At 54.3% G+C, this 19,072-nt stretch overlaps 6 protein-coding genes across 6 annotated transcripts; 3 read left to right on the forward strand and 3 right to left on the reverse strand.

Moving 5' to 3' along the window:
* Positions 1-1,567: 1,567 nt before the first annotated feature.
* On the forward strand, positions 1,568-2,662 carry CABS01_12387 (transcription factor tfb4; the record flags this gene model as incomplete). The annotated part of the gene is made up of 1 exon (XM_060545741.1): positions 1,568-2,662. The coding sequence occupies one exon, from the start codon at positions 1,568-1,570 to the stop codon at positions 2,660-2,662; it is 1,095 nt and encodes a 364-aa protein (XP_060396598.1).
* Positions 2,663-3,344: 682 nt separating this feature from the next.
* On the reverse strand, positions 3,345-5,183 carry CABS01_12388 (threonine aspartase; the record flags this gene model as incomplete). Its single annotated transcript, XM_060545742.1, has 3 exons — positions 3,345-4,624; positions 4,680-4,879; positions 4,927-5,183. The coding sequence occupies 3 exons, from the start codon at positions 5,181-5,183 to the stop codon at positions 3,345-3,347; spliced, it is 1,737 nt and encodes a 578-aa protein (XP_060396599.1).
* Positions 5,184-6,460: 1,277 nt separating this feature from the next.
* CABS01_12389 (actin-like protein 3) lies at positions 6,461-8,143 on the forward strand (the record flags this gene model as incomplete). The annotated part of the gene is made up of 7 exons (XM_060545743.1): positions 6,461-6,495; positions 6,578-6,600; positions 6,663-6,890; positions 6,946-6,992; positions 7,045-7,131; positions 7,191-8,024; positions 8,078-8,143. 7 exons carry the CDS (start codon positions 6,461-6,463, stop codon positions 8,141-8,143), a joined length of 1,320 nt encoding a protein of 439 aa, XP_060396600.1.
* An 883-nt stretch (positions 8,144-9,026) lies between these two features.
* On the reverse strand, positions 9,027-10,147 carry CABS01_12390 (alcohol dehydrogenase 1; the record flags this gene model as incomplete). The annotated part of the gene is made up of 2 exons (XM_060545744.1): positions 9,027-10,027; positions 10,087-10,147. The coding sequence occupies 2 exons, from the start codon at positions 10,145-10,147 to the stop codon at positions 9,027-9,029; spliced, it is 1,062 nt and encodes a 353-aa protein (XP_060396601.1).
* A 1,916-nt stretch (positions 10,148-12,063) lies between these two features.
* CABS01_12391 (uncharacterized protein) lies at positions 12,064-12,237 on the reverse strand (the record flags this gene model as incomplete). Its single annotated transcript, XM_060545745.1, has 1 exon — positions 12,064-12,237. The coding sequence occupies one exon, from the start codon at positions 12,235-12,237 to the stop codon at positions 12,064-12,066; it is 174 nt and encodes a 57-aa protein (XP_060396602.1).
* A 3,877-nt stretch (positions 12,238-16,114) lies between these two features.
* CABS01_12392 (cytochrome P450) lies at positions 16,115-17,945 on the forward strand (the record flags this gene model as incomplete). Its single annotated transcript, XM_060545746.1, has 5 exons — positions 16,115-16,280; positions 16,340-16,817; positions 16,876-16,944; positions 16,998-17,698; positions 17,803-17,945. 5 exons carry the CDS (start codon positions 16,115-16,117, stop codon positions 17,943-17,945), a joined length of 1,557 nt encoding a protein of 518 aa, XP_060396603.1.
* Positions 17,946-19,072: the final 1,127 nt, after the last annotated feature.

Consider the following 19,072-nt stretch of genomic DNA (forward strand, 5'->3'; position numbering starts at 1 on the left):
GTTGATATAAGTAGGTACCTTGCTGCGGTGATTAGGGCGGCGGCGGCGACAGCGGACTGTGCGATGCGTTGGTCACAAGGTAAGGTAAAAGGTCCGGCGATGACAGAGGCGTGAGGTGGCCGTGGAGGAGGATTTGGGTAGGGTTGATTGCTAAGATAAGAAATGGCAGACGACAACCCCAAAGAGGTTTCACAAGTGAGACTTGTCACTGGTCAGTGGGTGCGCGTTGATGGGCAATCACCACCAGTGGCAGTCCAGCAATAAGGTGAGGTGCACAGCGCACGCAGTTACTGGTACCTACCCGTCCGTATCTTAGGTTGCCTACGGGGTTTAAGGTAGGTGGGGTACGTACTCGAGTCGTCGCGATTACATACGGGACCTCTCTCGGGCTTACCTTGGGTGCTTTATTCAGTATTGCCGTGCCACCCAGAGGAAGCCCAGCCGGTCCGGGTAAGTTCAAGTACCAAGGAGTAAGAACTGACGATGGAATGGAACCACCGCTGGGCTGTTTCTGTTCAACCGTCAGCTCCTGATACAACGGACGGGCTGACTGTTGCAATCTACGGTGCTCCCATCTTTTTTTAGGTGCCACGGGTGCCCCTCCTTGGCTACCATTTGTAGCAGACTACACCCCTCACTGAGCACCCTGCCCGCCCTGGCACAAACACTGACGACTGACTTCGAAAGAGACTCGTGTCACTCTGTCGAGCCTCAACCATTGGAACCCAACACTTACACCGCCCGCTCCGCATCGTCGACAGACAGGGTCTCCACACGTTTCTTTCCTTGATAAATAATGAGTGCCGTAGGTGATACGCAGGTAGTAGGTGCTTGCCTACCCTGCCTACGTCATGCTCGAGACAGGCACATCCCACTAAGGTAGGCTTGGAAGGAACAATGAGTCCCCGTTGCAGGGGAGGAGCGGGGCGGGATTGCTTGAATGTACTTCACAGATTGGCAACCACGCAACCTAAGCAAACGGCAAGGTGCTATTATTCTCGAGCTTACCTCATCAAAATGGAAACAGCTCCCCTCGAGCTGGTGCGCGTCGATCGTCTCTGTCACTCAACGCGCCCCCCACGTCAGGAGCACGCCTGAGTGGAAGTTGCTGTCGCTTCCCCTTCGGAGCCTCTTCCCCGTCGTCCCCGGTCCTGTGCCGTCCAATCAACTTTGGCAGGTTTCCCTGCCGTCCAGTCTGTCGGAGCACAGGCCAATTTGAAGCCCGGGGCACATGGGTTACGGATATTTCTGGATGAAAGCTAGCTTCGTTGCATCACCACACCTCTCACAAACCCCTACTTGCGAGACAGAGGGAAAAAGAAGAGCAGCTCACCCTGTCTGTTTGTGAATGACACTGCGCCAAGAGACCAATTCTATCCGTTTGGCTTCAAGGACGTAGGATCGGACTGGGTCCGAATCGAACGAGGTCCCTGGATAGTCAATACAACCCACAGGCTTCCAACACCTTTTCGAGCCAAACCACAGATGCTCCGCCCGTGACACTCTCTCGCGACCAGGCGCCCGTCGCCCTTCGAGGCCATCGTCGACTACCGCATCCTCCTCCGCCATGAACGCCGTCGACGCTTCAGACCACTACGAGGTCTCCTCACACGAGGCCACCCCTTCCCTCTTGTCCATTGTCATCGACACGAACCCTCGAGCCTGGGCCGCCCTCAACGATATCCTCCCACTTTCAAAAGCCATCGCCAACATCCTGGTCTTCGTCAACGCTCACCTCGCTTTCAGCAATGCGAACCAGGTCGCCATCATCGCCTCTCACAGCAACCGTGCCGTATGGCTCTACCCTTCAAAGCCTGGCGCCGCCACAAACGGCAGCGCAAACTCTGAAGATGTCGCAATGACGGGCATCGACTCCTTTGCGCCGACCCCCAACCAGTCTTCGGCCAACAAGTTCCCTCAGTTCGCCCAGATCGAGGCTGCCGTCATGGCCGCGATGCGCCAGCTGGTCGACGCAACTACCGAGGCCGACCTAGCCTGCACGACGACACAGCTCTCTGGCGCCCTCACCCTCGCCCTCACACACATCAACAAGACCTCTCTCTCGCTCAACGAGACCAACAAGGCCCCCGACGTGGCCCGCCCGACCTCCTCCGCCCTCAGCCGCCTCCGCGCCCGAATCTTTATCCTCTCCGTCTCCGACTCGGAGCCCGTCCAGTACATCTCCACCATGAATGCCGTCTTCGCCGCCGCCCACTCCCAGATCCCCATCGACACCCTCGCCCTGTCCGGCGACGCAACCTTCCTCCAGCAGGCGAGCTACATCACCGACGGCACCTTCATGCAAGCCGCCAGCCCACGCGGCCTCCTCAGCTACCTCATGTTCGCCTACTCCGCCGACGCAGAGGCTCGCTCTTCCCTCATTCCGCCAACCCATCACACCGTTGACTTCCGCGCCGCCTGCTTCTGCCACGGCCGCGTCGTCGACACGGGCTTCGTCTGCAGCATCTGCCTCAGCATCTTCTGCGACGTGCCCGAAAACTCAGAGTGCCTAACCTGCGGCACGAAGCTCTCTCTCGGCAGCTATGGCGCCAAGCCTGCCGTTATACCGCGGAGGAAAAAGAAGAAGAAGAAGACGGTCCTGGCGAACGGCCATATCAGGGAGGAAACGGGCAGTGCGGCTGGCACCCCTCGTCCAGGATAAAACACATGACACAAAGCATGGACATCATTCGAGTGATGGTTGATACGGGCTGGCCTTGAATCAGAAGCACCGCCAGGAGTGCGATAAATGTGAATAGGCAGCCAGCACGACACGATGCCGCCCGCCTGTCGCCCATGGCTCAAAGTCTCAAGGCGGCTCCATATCGCGAGTGGCACCCAGTTGCTCGAATCTGATCATAGCGAGTAGCGAATTCCATCGCAGACCAAGGGGCGGGACTGCATGGATATACTTCGTTTCTTGAGGTCCCTCAGAGTCGCACGAAATTTAGCAGATAACGGCCCGTCGTTGCGATTGGATTGAATCGGGCGTTTAGGACATATAATGGCACAATAGAGTTCCCTCTAAAGAGAGGAACGAATTGAAATTCCGGACAATGCTTCATAAACGTCTTATTTCTTTGGGAAATCATATGCCTGAAGCATACTTCTTGTTTTCTGCCTGAGTTACCCTCCAGATGATGATGCTCTAGGAGGAATGCATGCTGCACTAAGAAGGGGTATCACTACCAAGTAAGAATAACTTCAACCGCTCCTGGCTCTCTCAGGTCTAGCCGTGTTGATGTTCAACTCTGCGCCATTTGACCACGAAAGTGTGCCGTCTAAACTCACCATCTGTGGCTGTGCTCGTTCAACCCCGGCTAAGCACATCATTGTCCCTGCGTTCATGTGCCAAGATCGACTCGTATTCTTCGAGCACCTCGCGTGACTTGAGCTGACTCTCCAAGACGAGACATGACGCACACGGGCTCCTTATCGGAACCACCCATTGAGGCGAGTGCGAAAGAGTCAGTGTTGTGGGCAAAGTATAAGTAGTACCCTGTCCGTGTCTTCTTGACTGTCATTACACCAATTGCCCCGACCGAGTTGCAGTTTTTGACGCCAGGGTGGCCCATGAAGTCGTTCGTGATGAAGGACTCCATGATAGCGTCTTCGTCCCACTCTTCGATGTCTCTGCCGTTCGGTCCACGACGGGTGCTGCCATAGATTCGTTCAGCACACCGTTGAGACGCCATGGTGGTGGCCATGTGCTCTCCCGTACCGCTGGTCACCGCGGCAACACTGACCTTGTCTGGATCTTCGGGATCGCAGGGAACGACAGCAGTACCGATGCCAACTAGAGCAGCGGGGCCTATACGTCCGCGATGCTTCATTCCGATGCCTCCAGAGGATGAACCTGCCGCAATGTTCCCTCTTTCGTCGATAGCTATGGCTCCAACAGTGTCGGTGATGACGTCCTCGTGATCCAATTCAGTCGCAGAAAACGGCCTCTTAAGTCCACGAGGGCTGCAACCCTGCAACTGTGCAATTGTGCTTGCATGTCTAGCCCCGTCTGTCCACTGAGATGACATTGTGCCATCACGATTTCCCTCTTCCGCCAAGTGGCTGGAAGAGGATGTCAGAGGGTCTCTCTCTTGCAGCAGGTGAGGTCGAGATCTGTTGACGGAGGGTATTGAGGCTCCTACGTGACTCAATGGGGATCTCTCAATTGTTGCCCTCGGAGGTGTAATCCGAGGATAGCCCTGCATCTGCTCGGGCACCGGTGAGCCTCGGTGGGGTGAATCTGGCTGGCCCTCGTTCCATGTTCCATTGAGAATAGCAGTGGCATGGTCTCTCTGCTGACTTTGGTAGATCCGGGAGGGAACCGTTGTCGGCATGTTGTCATACTGCTGACAGTTCTCAGCTGGTTCCTCGAGTGTTTTGCGGGTGCCTGCTTGCTTGACTTTGTCCTCAGCTCGCTTGAGATCCTCCTGCCAGCGTAGGAATCGATCTCTCGCGTTCTTGGATATGAGATAGTCATTGGGCACGATTTGCATCCCGTTTTCCACCGAGAAGTTTTTGGCGCCCTCCCCTACCAAGATGTTCGGGGGTACTCGACGCAACGATAACGGCTGGTTGCTCTTGTCTAGAATCAGCTTTGCGAGACAGATTGGATTTCTGATGTCTGCAGGCTCAATGTCAGCCAAAGTCTCGGCTTCAACAATCGATAATCAACTAACTGGGAACTGCTCCGCAGGCACCGCTTCTTCCTAAATGGTCAACGATAGTTGCATCGCATTCCACGGTCCCGTCCATCGACAAATTAGAGCCATAACCCGCGTTGGTGATTTCTTTGTCTTCGAGGACACGCAGAGCAGCTTCGACAGCTTCCGTTGCAGTGGCACCTGATTTGAGGAATTTCATTCCCATGGAAGCCGCACTGGTGATGTTAGCATTGATGCTATGAAGCTCTGGGGGTCAACGTACTCGCTGCAAGCCTCTAGATGGACTCGCTCGTTCTGATGACTGTGAAAGCCGGCGCCGGCGTGGATGAAGATAGCACCCGTAAATTTTCCTTTGTGCTTCCGCTTGAACACTCGGTCGACTGTGCCATTAGCACCTCCCACCTTTTTTGAACGGTTGGTTCTGGGATCTTGGACCTTGGTGTTTTCCGAAGGGGTTATTTCACCTCCCGCAGCTGTGGTGGCCGGGGTGTGCTTAATCTCAGGGGCCAGCCTTTCCATTCCACTGTCAGCCCGGCCGAGCTTGGCTTCCGAGCCCTGAGAGTCCCCCTTCGGTCGCTGGTGCAGAAAACACTTGACGGTTGTGTCGGTGGGGAGTATGGATGGGGTTGCTGGCTACGAGCTTGCGGTCCACATTGGCTGCAGCGCAGTGTGGCTTTGAGTTGAAAGAAAGTGATGCTCAAGTGTGGCCGGGCAGGCAATGATAGTCGATAATTTGGAGATGAAACTTGAGGTGCCGGGTTGGTCAGTCGACAGTGTTGTTGAGAACCAGGCCCAAAGTCGTGCTATTGAGACTTGATGGCTGGAGCACCTAGCCAATGCACCCCAAATGATATAATGCTAGGACGCAACGATCGTTGAAGGCTTGTCCCCGGGGCCGTTCGACAACCATCTAAGAGATGGAGCGGAAAGGTGGTCTTAGGTAAAGAGGAGAAACGAGGTATGAGAGATGTGGCTTAGGAAAATAGCCAAGGAGAAGCTGCAAGACTTTCAGGTCTAGAGGGGTTTCCGCATCAGTTCAGGAAAGCCGAAGTGCCGACTGTTGAAGAAGGAAGGGTCGTTGTGTAAGGCGGTTGCAGAGCATTCAGTGGAATCTAGTGTGTCCAGGCTCCTTCCTGAGGCCACACGTTCGCTTAACAAGACCAGAAGGAGAAAAAAGCAGTGAGGTGAGTTCTTTCGGTCGAACTGTCAAATGAGGTATCAGGGCAGATGCCTAGTCAATGTTGAAATGTCCTGCACAGGTAAAAAGGAAAAGACAGACTCCAGCGTGTCGAAGATTGCAGATGTCTTCTACTTTGTCCAACCGCTTCTGACTCAAAACCTAACGCAGGTAGATGGTTAAATTTTAGCAGAAGCATTGATTTCCTGAATTCCAGTCCACGCAAGAAATGAAACGGCTCTATATCTCCTGATAGACCTCACGGCATGAGCGATCGAGTGTCGTTGAATCTCGAAGCAGTACAACCTGCTTAGCTAAGTTGATTACAGTGTTGCATAACAGTGCATACCAACATACACCGTCTTTCCTCCCTGAATGTCTTGGTGGGGCTCGGTGGTGGGGCACCGACCTCTCCCATGGCTGGAGAGTCCACCCACTCTGATGCACAGCCGCAGGTTGGGAGCTTCCATCGGTGACAAGGCACACACTTCCGGCTACCTTGGGACGTACGTCGTAATCAACTCCACGACACATCCAACGCCTCGACGACCTGTTCACCTTTGATTGATGCCGCAACTGAGCTAGAGTCTCAACGAGCGCATCCGAAAACACATTCACGATGGCGAACCAAACGCCTGCCGTTGTCATGGACAAGTAAGCCACCAATGTCACCCTGCCCCGCATCCCCCGAGGCAGACGTCAGTGAGACCATCACCAGCTAACGGGTCATCAACAGCGGCACGGGATTCTCGAAGCTCGGTATGCCAATTGAACAGCTCTATCACACAAATTCCGATCCCTATCTCTGACGTCTTAATCAGGTTTCGCCGGCAACGACTCCCCGTCCTTCGTATTCCCGACCGCCATTGCGACGAAAGGTGCTGCTGGAAGTGCAGGAGGAACGGGCTCCGGCCGTCCAGCTGTCGCGAATAAGCCATCCTTCCTGACCGGCGGCGCAGGTGCGGGTGGCCACTTAAACTCAAAGCGCGGAACCGAGGACCTCGACTTCTTCATTGGTGATGAGGCCATTGCTGCTTCTGGAGGACCTGGTTAGTTGGATGCGACGGACGCGTTCTTGGATGACAACTACTGACCGAGATTCAGGCTATGGTCTTCACTACCCTATCCGTCACGGCCAAATAGAGAACTGGGTTAGTCATGACAAGGCTTCGACTGTGCTGGACTTGGGCTGACCGCTTGCAGGATCACATGGAACGGTTCTGGTCCAACTCCATCTTTAAATACCTCCGCGTAGAACCCGAAGATCACTTCTTCCTCCTCACCGAACCGGTACGATACGGGATACCTCTTTACAAGCCGCGGAAGAGTCCAAGCTGACTTTGTCATAGCCCCTGAACCCCCCCGAGAATCGCGAGAACACGGCCGAAATCTTCTTCGAGTCCTTCAACTGCGCCGGTCTGTACATTGCCGTCCAGGCTGTGCTCGCCCTTGCCGCTTCATGGACCTCTTCCAAGGTCCATGACCGATCTTTGACCGGTACGGTCATTGACTCTGGTGATGGTGTTACCCACGTTATCCCTGTTGCTGAGGGATACGTCATCGGATCCTCCATCAAGTCGATCCCCATCGCAGGTCGCGACCTGACCTACTTCGTGCAGTCGCTGCTGCGTGATAGAGGCGAGCCGGACTCGTCGCTCAAGACGGCTCAGGAGATTAAGGAGCAGCACTGCTACGTCTGCCCCGATATTGTCAAGGAGTTCTCTCGCTACGACCGGGACCCCACCCGCTTCATCAAGCACCCGGTGCTTCACCCTGGCGGCCGTCAGGTCTCCGTCGACGTTGGATACGAGCGTTTCCTCGCCCCCGAGATCTTCTTCAACCCCGAAATTTACAGCTCCGACTTCCTCACGCCCCTCCCCACCGTGGTCGACAACGTCATTCAGGCTTCCCCTATCGATGTGCGTCGTGGTCTCTACAAGAACATTGTTCTTTCCGGCGGAAGCACCTTGTACAAGGACTTCGGTCGCCGCTTGCAGAGAGATATCAAGCAACTGGTCGATGCCCGCATCCGAGCCAGTGAGGTTCGCAGCGGTGGTGCTAAGTCTGGTGGCTTGGAAGTCCAGGTTATCACGCACAAGAGGCAGAGACATGGTCCCTGGTTCGGTGGTAGTTTGCTGGGACAGACGCCCGAGTTCCGTTCCTACTGCCACACCAAGGCTGAGGTAAGCCTTTCATTCATCCTCGTTTTGAGCGCTGTTGCTGACTTTCTTTATAGTATGAGGAGTATGGCCCGAGTATTGTTAGACGGTTTGCGTTGTTGGGCGGCCCTGGTGGTTCATAAATCTGGGGATTTGTGCTATAGAGACTGCGAGCCAATACTTATCTCCAAAAGGCTACCACCACCACTATTTACGAGAATCAAAATCATGACCACTTCCTGTCATGCCTTTCCTGCACGTGCGAACGAGAAGCCGGCCGCGTTCCCTAGCTGGGATGGGTACCCAGAAAACTGCTGTATTGTGTCTTGTCATCTCATCTTGCTCTGTCCACTCGAGGTGCATTCGACGAGAGCAGACACCTGCCTAGAGTGTTTGGTCGATACAACTCACCACGCTATGTGCGGATCCATAGCCACGATTGTGCTTGATGCAGAGCACAGAGTCAGCATAGTCACTGCACGACGATCCTTCAGTGTAAGAATCATGACCAGTCGCTAGACGAGATGGGCTACGCCCGTTCCCTCCTGTATCTCACAATTATAACAGTTTGAGTTCATGCGCTTCTAGTCAGCTGGGAAGACTCTAGAGTATTGCCCTGCTAACATGCATGCCAAGACTGATGTTCGTGAGTATTTGCGGCTTGAACTCTGGCGACTATCAACATTTGGCCATCTTATAGCCAGTCTGCAAAAAGTCAAGAGTTTCTCACAAGTGTCACAAGCTCAAAGAAAACTGCAGAGTGTTTTCCAAATTTGTTCATTACTCGTTTCCAATAGAACGAGAAAGATATATATCATACACGCTGAACTCCCTCCCAGGTTAGGTATCCTAAGCAAAAGCCCCTTTGAAAAAAAGACATCAGATTCATCCACTCGCCCGCCGTGAAACACAACCACTGCCGCCCGCCACCCAACCGCCGCCGTTAAGGCCCCAACCTTTTTGGTCTCTCAAGAGTTCACATTACGCCCCCACAACTTTTTGTTTCGAGATCTTGCCTCGTTCGTCTTATTTGCTGGTGTCGACGACGTAGCGGCCGGCAATCTGGCCCTTCTTCATCATGTCAAAGACCTCGTTCAGCTGGCTCAGGCCGACGGTCTTGAACGGTGCGTTGATGAGGCCGCGGCGGAAGAACTCGAGGGCCTCGGCGGTGTCCTTGCGGTTACCGACGTAGCTGCCCTTGATGTTGATCATGCGGATGACGGTGTCGAAGACGGGGGCGCGGAGGTAGGCGTTGGCGGGCAGGCCGATGCAGACGACGGTGCCGCGGGAGCGGACGTACTGGGTGGCCTGCTGGAAGGGCTTCTCGCTGACGGCGAGGAGAATGACGGCGTGGGGGCCGAGACCCTCGGGGGTGGCCTTCTTGACGTCCGCGACGAGGTCGGACGAGGTGGTGAAGTCGACGTACTCGGTGGCACCGAGCTTCTTGCACATCTCGCCCTTCTCGGCGCCGCCATCAATGGCGACGGTGTGGATGCCCATGGCTTTGGCGTACTGCAGAGCCAGGGAGCCGAGACCGCCACCGGCACCGACAATGGCGACCCACTGGCCGGCACGGACGCCGGACTCCTTGAGACCCTTGTAGACGGTGATACCGGCGCAGAGGACAGGGGACACGGCCTCGAGGCTGACGTCCTTGGGGATGCGGGCAACGTGGGCGGCCTTTGCAATGGCGTATTGCTGGAAGCTGCCATCGACGGTGTAACCGGAGAGCAGGGCGTGGGGGCAGAGGGGCTCGTCGGCATCCTGGCAGAAGGTGCAGGCGAGGCAGGAGCCGTTGAGCCACTTGATACCGGCGTAGTCGCCAATCTCGACGTCCTTGACGAGTTCGCCGCGGGCGACGACGACACCGGCGCCCTCGTGGCCACCGACGAGGGGCATCTTGGTGTCGAGGGGCCAGTCGCCCATCATGGCGTGAAGATCGGTGTGGCAGACACCGGAGTACTTGACGTTGATCAAGACCTCATCAGAGGCGGGCTTCTGAACGGGAATCTTCTTGTAGACGGCGGCTAGGGTATCATGTTAGCGATAATATGAACGAGGTATGAGGGATGCTGTGGTTACATACGGCCTCCAGTCTTCTCGATAACCTGAGCCCATTGCTCGGTGGGGATCTCGGGAGCGGCCATTATGATGGTTTGTGTTGATTGTGTGTGTATGAAGATGTCTCTGAAGTACAGATGAAATCTGGGATCTTCCTATGAAGTAGAAGAAGAGATTGGAATGTAAGATGGAAGGCTGTTGAGCTTGGATCGCTTGATCTGATCAGACGGGAAACCAGAGCATGGCGACACTGGTCTTATATAGAGATGAGAGCAACATCTTGGACATGGCCAGGAACGGTGGTATAAGTGAGAAGTGGGGGTGGTGGTGAGGGTGGCAGTGGTCTGCTCTCCAACAGCTGGGGGAAGCTCGGTACGGCACCGGACGGTTCGTGTCAGGGATGGACGTTCTGGGCGAGATACTTTGGTACATCCGTCATGTCAACTGAAGCATGGCATGGTGAAGCAGTACCGGAGAGAAGGATAAAGTGGGTTGAGACTTCCAAGCCGAGAGGAGGCAAAGCAGGAAGGACTGGGAAGAGACGGCTCGGACGAGTGAGGTGAGGTGTGGTATCAGGGCCGACTGGGCATCCACTGGACAAGGCTAGAGCAAAAAACGTATGATGTTGACGACAGGCCAGGAACCGCAGTCTAAGGAGCTTTACCCCTCACAGTGGCAGAAGGAGTTCGAGACACGCCATAGAAAACTGACAAAGTACACACCCAGTTGACACCCCCAACTCTGTGCAAAATATGTGAGGAAAGCCAAGGACACGGCCGGGTCCCAGGTGGGCCGGATCACCGCCCATCAAGCACAGCTCTGAGAGGTTGTTGGAGAACCTAGGAGAAAGGGAAGAGTGGTGGTTGGTTTCTCTGCCCGGAGACTGCCATGTACTGTGCAGTACACCTGGGTACGTACTCGTACACGCGCGGGTTGGGGCTCCCGCCGGGTTCCATTACACGGCGGCGCTTCCTGCACGTCTCGAGTCGTTCTCTGCCTGCACTTGCAGGCTCGAGGCTCGCAGGAACGGGCTGCCCGCGGTTTTGCTCCACCGGGTTGGGGGAGAAAGTTGTAGTGCTGCTACTGCTACCTTGGAAAAGAAGGCTAGGTACAAAGGGAACATTCACGCAGTATTACCCCGCGCGTTGTTAGGGCAAGCGGGAGCGTAAGAGCATGGCGGTGTCGGACCGTGATTGGCCTCAGAAGCAGCTTTCCCCAGTGCAGAGGTACCACGAAGAGGCACTCGAGGCATGTTTTGGGATGCATCGTCGATGCAACGGCTGCTGTCGACCGAAGGCGCGGATAGCGGACGACGGGCTGGATAGGCCATAAGGCGCCCCCTGGCACTTCGAGACCCTACACACGCACCACTATACACAGTAAGGCGCAGACATGGTGTGGGATATGTGAGCTAGGATCAAGGGCGTTGGTGCGTTAGGACAGCAGGCATGGGCAGATGGAAGTTTTGGTACGTTCTCGACTCTGACTCTCGAGGCTTCCTTCGATTGAACTTCTCGTCCATGGCATGGATAGGGGGAATGATTGACGAAGGAACTGACAACTCCACCTGACAGGTGCGGATTGACGTCGGAGCACAGCGCAACCCATAGTGAACGACGTCGAGGCGAGTGGGGAGTGGGCTTCGTCTGCAGGTCTGACTGTGAGCAGTGGGAAGAGTGGAACCACGGCCGTGTTGAGAGTTCCCTCTTCTTCCTGTTCTTGGAAGTTGAAGCATCTTTGTTTGGTTGACGGCCGTCGCCGACAGGTTGGATTGGGTTTCGTTGGCAGGTCTGTACAGTAAACTGCGTGTGTCTGCCAGCTTCGGTCCAGTATTACATACCATCAAATGCTACCTATGCCAACTTGCTTTCCTGCATGTTCTTTGCGTCTGGATTGGATCGGCGGACCTGATCTGATCTGATAGATACGAGACCGAAAGTGACGGCGAACATGCAGGCGAGGCAGCCCGAGTGGGATTCTAGCAGTATCCATCTTGAATCCATTATGACTTGTTCCGAATTGACGCAGTTGCGAGACAGGGCCGATGGATTGCATGTTGTGGTGTTGCTGAAGAGATTTTGAGCTGTAGGGCCGAAGAACTACCAGAAAAGCACCAGATTCTAAGCTGAAGATGGAGAATCACGAGATGGGACGAATAAGATACGGCCAAAGCCATGGCAGGCCCGCGCCACAGGAGTGGGATAACAGCACCACGCAGAGCCCATTCCCCATTTCGGGAGCTGCCGGATCCATGTCCAGATCCTCGTCTTTTTGGTGAGCCTCCTTTTTTTATTCTGGGATATTCTTTTTAATCTCTCTCTGCCCGTTTCCACCTAAAAGAAACTCCCGCAATGAACAAATGTTGCTCGGAGCCATTGGGAAAGAACAACAGAAGGTTCGTCATATCATGACACCACTCGCTTGTCCAGAAAGCAGGAAACGCGGATAGTCGGGATGCGCACCTTCTTCCCCACCCTACAAAGTACTTCCCATGCCTTAGTCATACTATGAGTACACTGAGAATGCGCCATACAATCTTCATTCGACATTGGCATTTGGGTCATTTGGTGGTGGTGGTGATCAAGCAGTGGAAGCTCTGGTGGAGATCGACTACCTTACAGGGTCCATACACCCTTCCGCTGACGCCTGTCGCTGCGATCTCTCGGCATCTGAACGGCCTTACTGGGACAGAAGCACCCAACGCCGGGCATCGCTCGCTCCTTCTTCTACACACCACCTCATGCCGCACACCACCAAACCCGCCGAAAACAGTCCAGCTGCCTTGACCGTTCCAGGGGTCTAATTCCCGCCCGTCGACGGTTCCGTCACTGTTCATCATCATCATCATCATCATCATCAACAACAACACCATCTCACTGTACAATTCACATGCTCCGTGTCAACTTCTGGTCCACGATATCGAATCCAAAGCCAAACTCTCTCCATACAGAGCTCCAGATGATGCGTGTAATGCCCCCATAGGTTTCAGCAAACTCGACCATACTTGGCCGGACAAGTGCCAAGCAAGCAATCATGAGCCGCGTAAAAGGTAGCTAACTCGAGACGAGCCTCCCTAGGTTCTCGTGGACATTGCCTACTGCGTGCCATGTTTGGAAAGGCGCAGCAGCCGCACGAGTCTTAGTCCGAAGTCGCAGGGAGGTGGCTGCGAATAGCTTCAGAGTCCTCATCTCCGTTCGCCCAGAGCGGGACCTGCGGATCATGCAGCTCGCAACCCCTACTCAACAACACCACGCCCCGTCCGACACACGATACGGTCACACAACACACATAATCCCTGGATCAGAGCAGAGGTAGGCAAACAACAAAGCATACGCTGCCTCAACACTTGGACTTACTGCTAATACCCTAGCTGATAGGAATTTGTCCCCCCACAATCCCCCGCCCTTTGGTGCCACTTATTCACGCCTCACGCTGCAACTTCGGCTGCAAGCTCGTTGCTCATGCTGTATTCCCCCAAATTTCCGCAGCACGCTGCCACCTGCCTGCGAAACCTCCACCGACATACTCCAATAATGAGGGCCAGCCTCCACACCTTCGCTCGAAGGGAGCTTTGCAAATCCAACCTCCTGACGCAGACAATGCCCACTGCGTCTGACAGAGTTGCCCACAAGCGTGGCGGCTACGGATGGGGCCCCGCGATTCTCAAACCCTCCCCCATCTATTCCCCGCATACCGCCTATGAATAGCTGAACCTCTCACTCAAACAGTTGATCCCATCCTGCCTCAACACGCTCAGAACCCCAACCAACCACTCTTCCTGCTTCTCCAGCTTTGCGGGGAAGCTCCTGCAGCTCGAAACCCTCGGTCAACTCCCTTACTTTGCCTGCCAACAACTTACACTGTGTGCGGCGCACTATGTCTCGAGACCCCAGTCAATGCTGACGCCCGGGTTCATCCCCGGATCCGGTAGTGCGGCGGCTTCAAGGACGAGCGGAGGGTTGTTCTCTAAGATTACCGGTACCCTGCGAGTTTCGGCCTCCTCAGTCAGTCGGGGACGGAAACAGACGCCCAGTCTGCTCCGGAAGAGCGGAAGACACTGCTAGAGACATCTGGCCAACGTGGAGAGCAGTGAATCTGGGGCTGAGGAGACCCCGCGCAATCCCCATGGGCCTCTACGAACTACGCGGAGAAAAGTCACTTACCTTGCCATCGAATCAGGCGCAAATTCGGGGCTTCTGGCAGTAACCGATATCCCGAGCTGGGCAGTCATATGCCACCAAAATTTCTCGGTCCTGTCGAGAAGCTTTTATCAACGAAATATCCGCTTCTGGCTTTGTATTAAGTTCGACAGCCAGCACTAGATTTCGAGGAACGAGGTTGGGGCAACGGAGCTCAACACGCATCAGCCTGCCTCTCCTCTACGAAAGCGGAGCACTTTATGTCTTCCTCTCATGTCGCGGGTGGCAGCGGCATCGTTAGTCACTGCTCTGGAGCAGCCTTCCTCGAATGCCAGCATACGACTGAGCGAGATGAACATCACGGGAATTCATCGCCAGATCCAAGAAGTGATTACGAATGTCGAGACTGGACCTGGGCTGGATTATTACCTGCAAGCTTACAGGAGCCATTCAAAGTGGTCGCCATCAATTTCTTGCTAGTCTTCCGACATTTTGACAAATTGCTTCATCTCAAGTGAAAAGGCATGCCGTTTACAAGATGAACGCTCCAAAGGCTGTGCACTGTCCGATCTAAGACTGACAAAGGGTTTCAAGATGGAGTGAGGACGATCATAATCGCATGGGTTATGGCAGGGCGACATCGTTTCCTTTTCGAGCCGATCGTGATACGACGGTTGCACGATACCTTGACCTGAAGTTTTGACAGCTGCGACAACGCTGAGAGTCTAACCAGAGGTGGAGAAATAATCTGGCGTATTAGTCTACGCTGTGACCTGTCCAAGTTTGACACGAGGCAGCCCAAGCTGAAGTTTCTGCTTCGATAACCGCTCTCATCTGGTACTGATGTCAAAGCTGTCACGCACGCCACTTCCGCGTTGTCGAAATACACAAGTTCAAGGGTGCCATTCAGCACATCACACAACTTGGCATGAGGAGAATTTCGCCGACTAGCTTCCTAAAGGTGATGAACCTAGATCTAATCTCCCGCCATTGTGGAGCCAGTCAGGGCTTGCGTGTGGAGCGGGCCGATAGGACTAGTGATCCATAGAGTCGTACTCGGACTCAGAAAATCATCCAATAACTGAGTGGGATCGATAGCTCAGTGGTAGAGCGAGAGATTGCAGTGACACGCAGTTTATCTCTAGGCCCCGCGTTCGAATCGCGGTCGGTCCTATTCCTTTTGTTTTTGCGAATACCTACCCCCAGATCCAAGCATTAGAAGGCTTCCTCCAAAGCCCTAGTCCTATTTTACCATCCTAAATTGTTTTTAGGCTTGCATACCAAACAAGCATCCGGACGTGATGTGACACCGTCCTATCCTCGCATCGGAAGCCGTTTAGACTCAACGGAGACATTGGCCAGTGTCATGCGGGGGCTTAGCCAAGTCCCCCCGCCTTTACAGCTCACCTTCTACGTTGTAAGTGTCGGAACGTACGGGCAGCCCAGACGATTGACGCTGGTTTAGTGACATTGAGACAAGTGCAGTTGCATGGCAGATCCTGGGATGGTCCGTGTAAGACGCTCGATCACGATGCATGAGCTAGGTCTTCTAGCCAATCGTCTTCTCACCTGAAGATGATGACCACCAAGTCCAAACGAAACAAGTGAAGGCATACCCCAAGTGGAGGGTCGAACCTAACCGCGGCCTGAGCAAGCACACTTACATGTGCCGCTCGGTGAGGATTGAAACAACTCAGTTAAGACGATGCTGCTCCTACCTCCTGCCCAGCCCCTTGGTGCTAAACATTGGTTATCCCTAGTTGCAGAAATTCTACAGTCTTGAATTTGCAATTCGATCTCTAAAACCTTTCTTCTCCTCAAAACCCCCTCTTCACCTGTCCCGGAGACACCTGTCATTACAGGAACCCTCACTTAGTGTAATTGCTGGGAGATTCAACTCGCACTTCCATCAAGATGGGTTTACTCGAGAGCTTGACGGCGGCTAACCCGCTCTACATCGGAGGCTCCATCTTTGGAGCCTACCTTCTCCTTCTGGTGTTCTTCAGGGTTAGAATGGAGTATCTCCTCAGAAAGTCTGGTGGTGTGAGAGCTCCAGTCATCGCTTCCAACCCCTTTACAGGTAACAATGAGAAGGGTCCTCTCCCCGCACCAAAGATCGGGCGGCTAATTAGTGCGAAGCCATTCCGGTATTCTTGCGGATTGGGCGCTATCAACTTAGGCACCAGCTCCTCGAGGGATTCAACACTCTTTTCAGCGTCGCTACCCCTGAGTCTCCGAACACAGTCGAGATTGGCTTCACGGGCAAGCTCCGCTTCCTCATCACCAGAGAGCCGGAGCACATCAAGACTGTCCTCACCTCCAAGTTTGCCGACTTTGGAAAGGGGCCCATGTTTCATCAAGTCTGGTCTCCGTTCCTAGGCGACAGCATCTTCACTACGGATGGAAAGACGTGGCAGGATAACCGGAGCTTGATCCGGCCTATGTTCATCAAGGATCGAGTTAGCGACTTACACATCTTTGACAAGTGGACCAACATCATGATGGACAAGTTCCCGGCGTCAGGAGTCACCTTTGATATCTCGGATCTATTCTACCGTATGACGCTTGATGTGACGACCGATTTCCTGCTTGGACATGGTGTTAACAGTCTTGGCAAGTGAGTAGACCACTCATACCTACAATTGGCCCTGACGCGATGCTAATCTACCTGACAGCCCGAAGCATCACTTTGCACACGCTTTCAACGAGGTCCAGAGTTATCAAATGTTTTACACAATCATGGCGTAAGTGTCCTTGACGAAAGTGAACAGAATCAGCCGAGCTGACCCAGTGCCAGACCCTTTGAGAACATCTTGCCCCACGGAACTTACAAGCGCGGCATCAAGGTTATTGAGGAGTTTATCCACCCTTTCATCCAAGAGGCCCTGGCCTTGCCGCCATCAGAGCTCGAGAAGCTCTCCAAGTCTGACAAGGATTTCACCTTCCTTCACAACATTGCTCGTTTCACGCGCGACCCCAAGGTCATCCGCGACCAGCTCGTTGCTATCCTCCTCGCTGGTCGTGATACCACTGCTGCAACGCTCTCGTGGACTCTCTACGAGCTCTCCCGCTACCCTGCCACATATGCCAAGCTGCGCGCTGAGATCCTGACGACCTTGGGACCCAAGAGGGCACCGACCTACGAGGACCTCAAGAGCATGAAGTACTTGACCAACTGCCTCCAGGAGACTCTGCGTCTGTACCCAGCGGTGCCTTTCAATGTGCGCTCCGCGTTGACGACTACGACCTTGCCTGGCAGGAATGGCAACCCCGACATCGCCGTGATCGAGGGAGATTCAGTTGTGTACAGCACGCTCGCCATGCAGAGAAGGCGGGATCTATATCCTGAAGTGTCAGAGACGTTTGCGGACCCGGCCATCTACAGCCCCGAACGGTGGGAGCACTGGCAGCCGAAGCCATGGCAGTATGTGCCGTTCAATGGTGGTCCGAGAATCTGCGTTGGACAAAACTTTGCCAACACGGAGATGGCTTATACGAGTGAGTGCCCGTCCTTGTCCCCCCCTGCACCTTTTCATCTCTCCGTTCAGGCCATGTACTGTGAATATGGTGATATTGCTGAGCAAATGCTAACACGCACCCAGTGGCGAGAATTCTGCAAAAGTTTGACAGGCTCGAGTACCGCGGAGACTGGAACGCGCAGGTCATCAGGGCCGAGATCGTCGGCGCGCCGGGCCATGGCGTGCCTATCGCGCTTTTTGAGGCTGTCGATGGTGAGATGGCATAATTGTCAAAAAGCCGCAAAGACGGCAGCGAGTTTTTCTCAGTCCTTGCGACGATGTAACGAGAAAAAAACAAAAACAAAGGGCCGCAGTGGCATCTACGAAAATAAATCACAAAAAAGGACTACAGCGACACTGGCTGGCTTCGTTTTAAGGGACATGGGGGTAACGAAGAGCCTTTTTTAAGGTTATAGTGAGATGAGGATGATCGACTAGGAGGGAAATAATTTTGTCGATAGTTTGATCGATTAGCGAGTCGCCGAGTCCCTCCGCGGCATGGATGTCAATGAGATTTTTTCGGGAAGTTTTGATACGCTTCATAAGGATCGTCGTTGGCTTTGCGCGGTACAGAAACGCGGCTCGTTCTCTTTCTCAACATGGCGTGATACGGCAACATTGAATACGGAGTAGAGCGACGGCGACTGATATCAAAATCGGTCGTCACATATCTGAACGCGGAGTGAGCACGTCTTGCGTCGCACCCGTTCGGATCTAATTACCACCAGCCCGAGGGAGCCCCAGGGGAGAGATTCTTGGTTACGACATCGGCGGTCAATCACTGCGGTGGGAGCATTAAAGAGCGACAGGGGCCCCTGGCAGCAGCTCATTTCCATGAGCCGGTTCCGACTCGCCGCGTCCCAGTCGTATAATGAATGTCACGTATCTTGTGACCTAGTGAAGCGGGCGCGGGCGCACGGTTTATGTGAGAGAGAGAGAGAGAGAGAGGTAAGACGGCACCTGAAGATTGATACACAAAAGTCGTTTTTGCAGGTGGCGGGAGACGCGTATGCTAGCTATGGGTGCGCTGTCAGTGTTGGTGTGTCAAGGGTTTGGATGTGAGAGATCTGAAGTCTTCAAGGGACGTGTGCCGTACGATGTTGGGACCTCCTTCAATCTGTGCTTGAACATGAATAGTAAAGAACGGCCGGACCCCTTTTTCTGAACGGACGCGGGGGTAAAATGATGTTTGGGCTGATGGCTGATGGCTGACGGCCAGACGTATGGATGTTTGGTTTTTCGGGGCAGGGGGCGTTTTCCCTCAGGGCTTCCTGTCAATTGAAACGGGATCACGGATAGACGGAGAGGCAGAAGTTGGGGGTCACTGGCGCTGGGCTTGGACTCTCGGAACTCC

This window comes from Colletotrichum abscissum, assembly GCF_030869225.1.
Source record: "Colletotrichum abscissum strain IMI 504890 chromosome Unknown Scaffold_37.1, whole genome shotgun sequence".
NCBI classification, from domain to species: domain Eukaryota; kingdom Fungi; phylum Ascomycota; class Sordariomycetes; order Glomerellales; family Glomerellaceae; genus Colletotrichum; species Colletotrichum abscissum.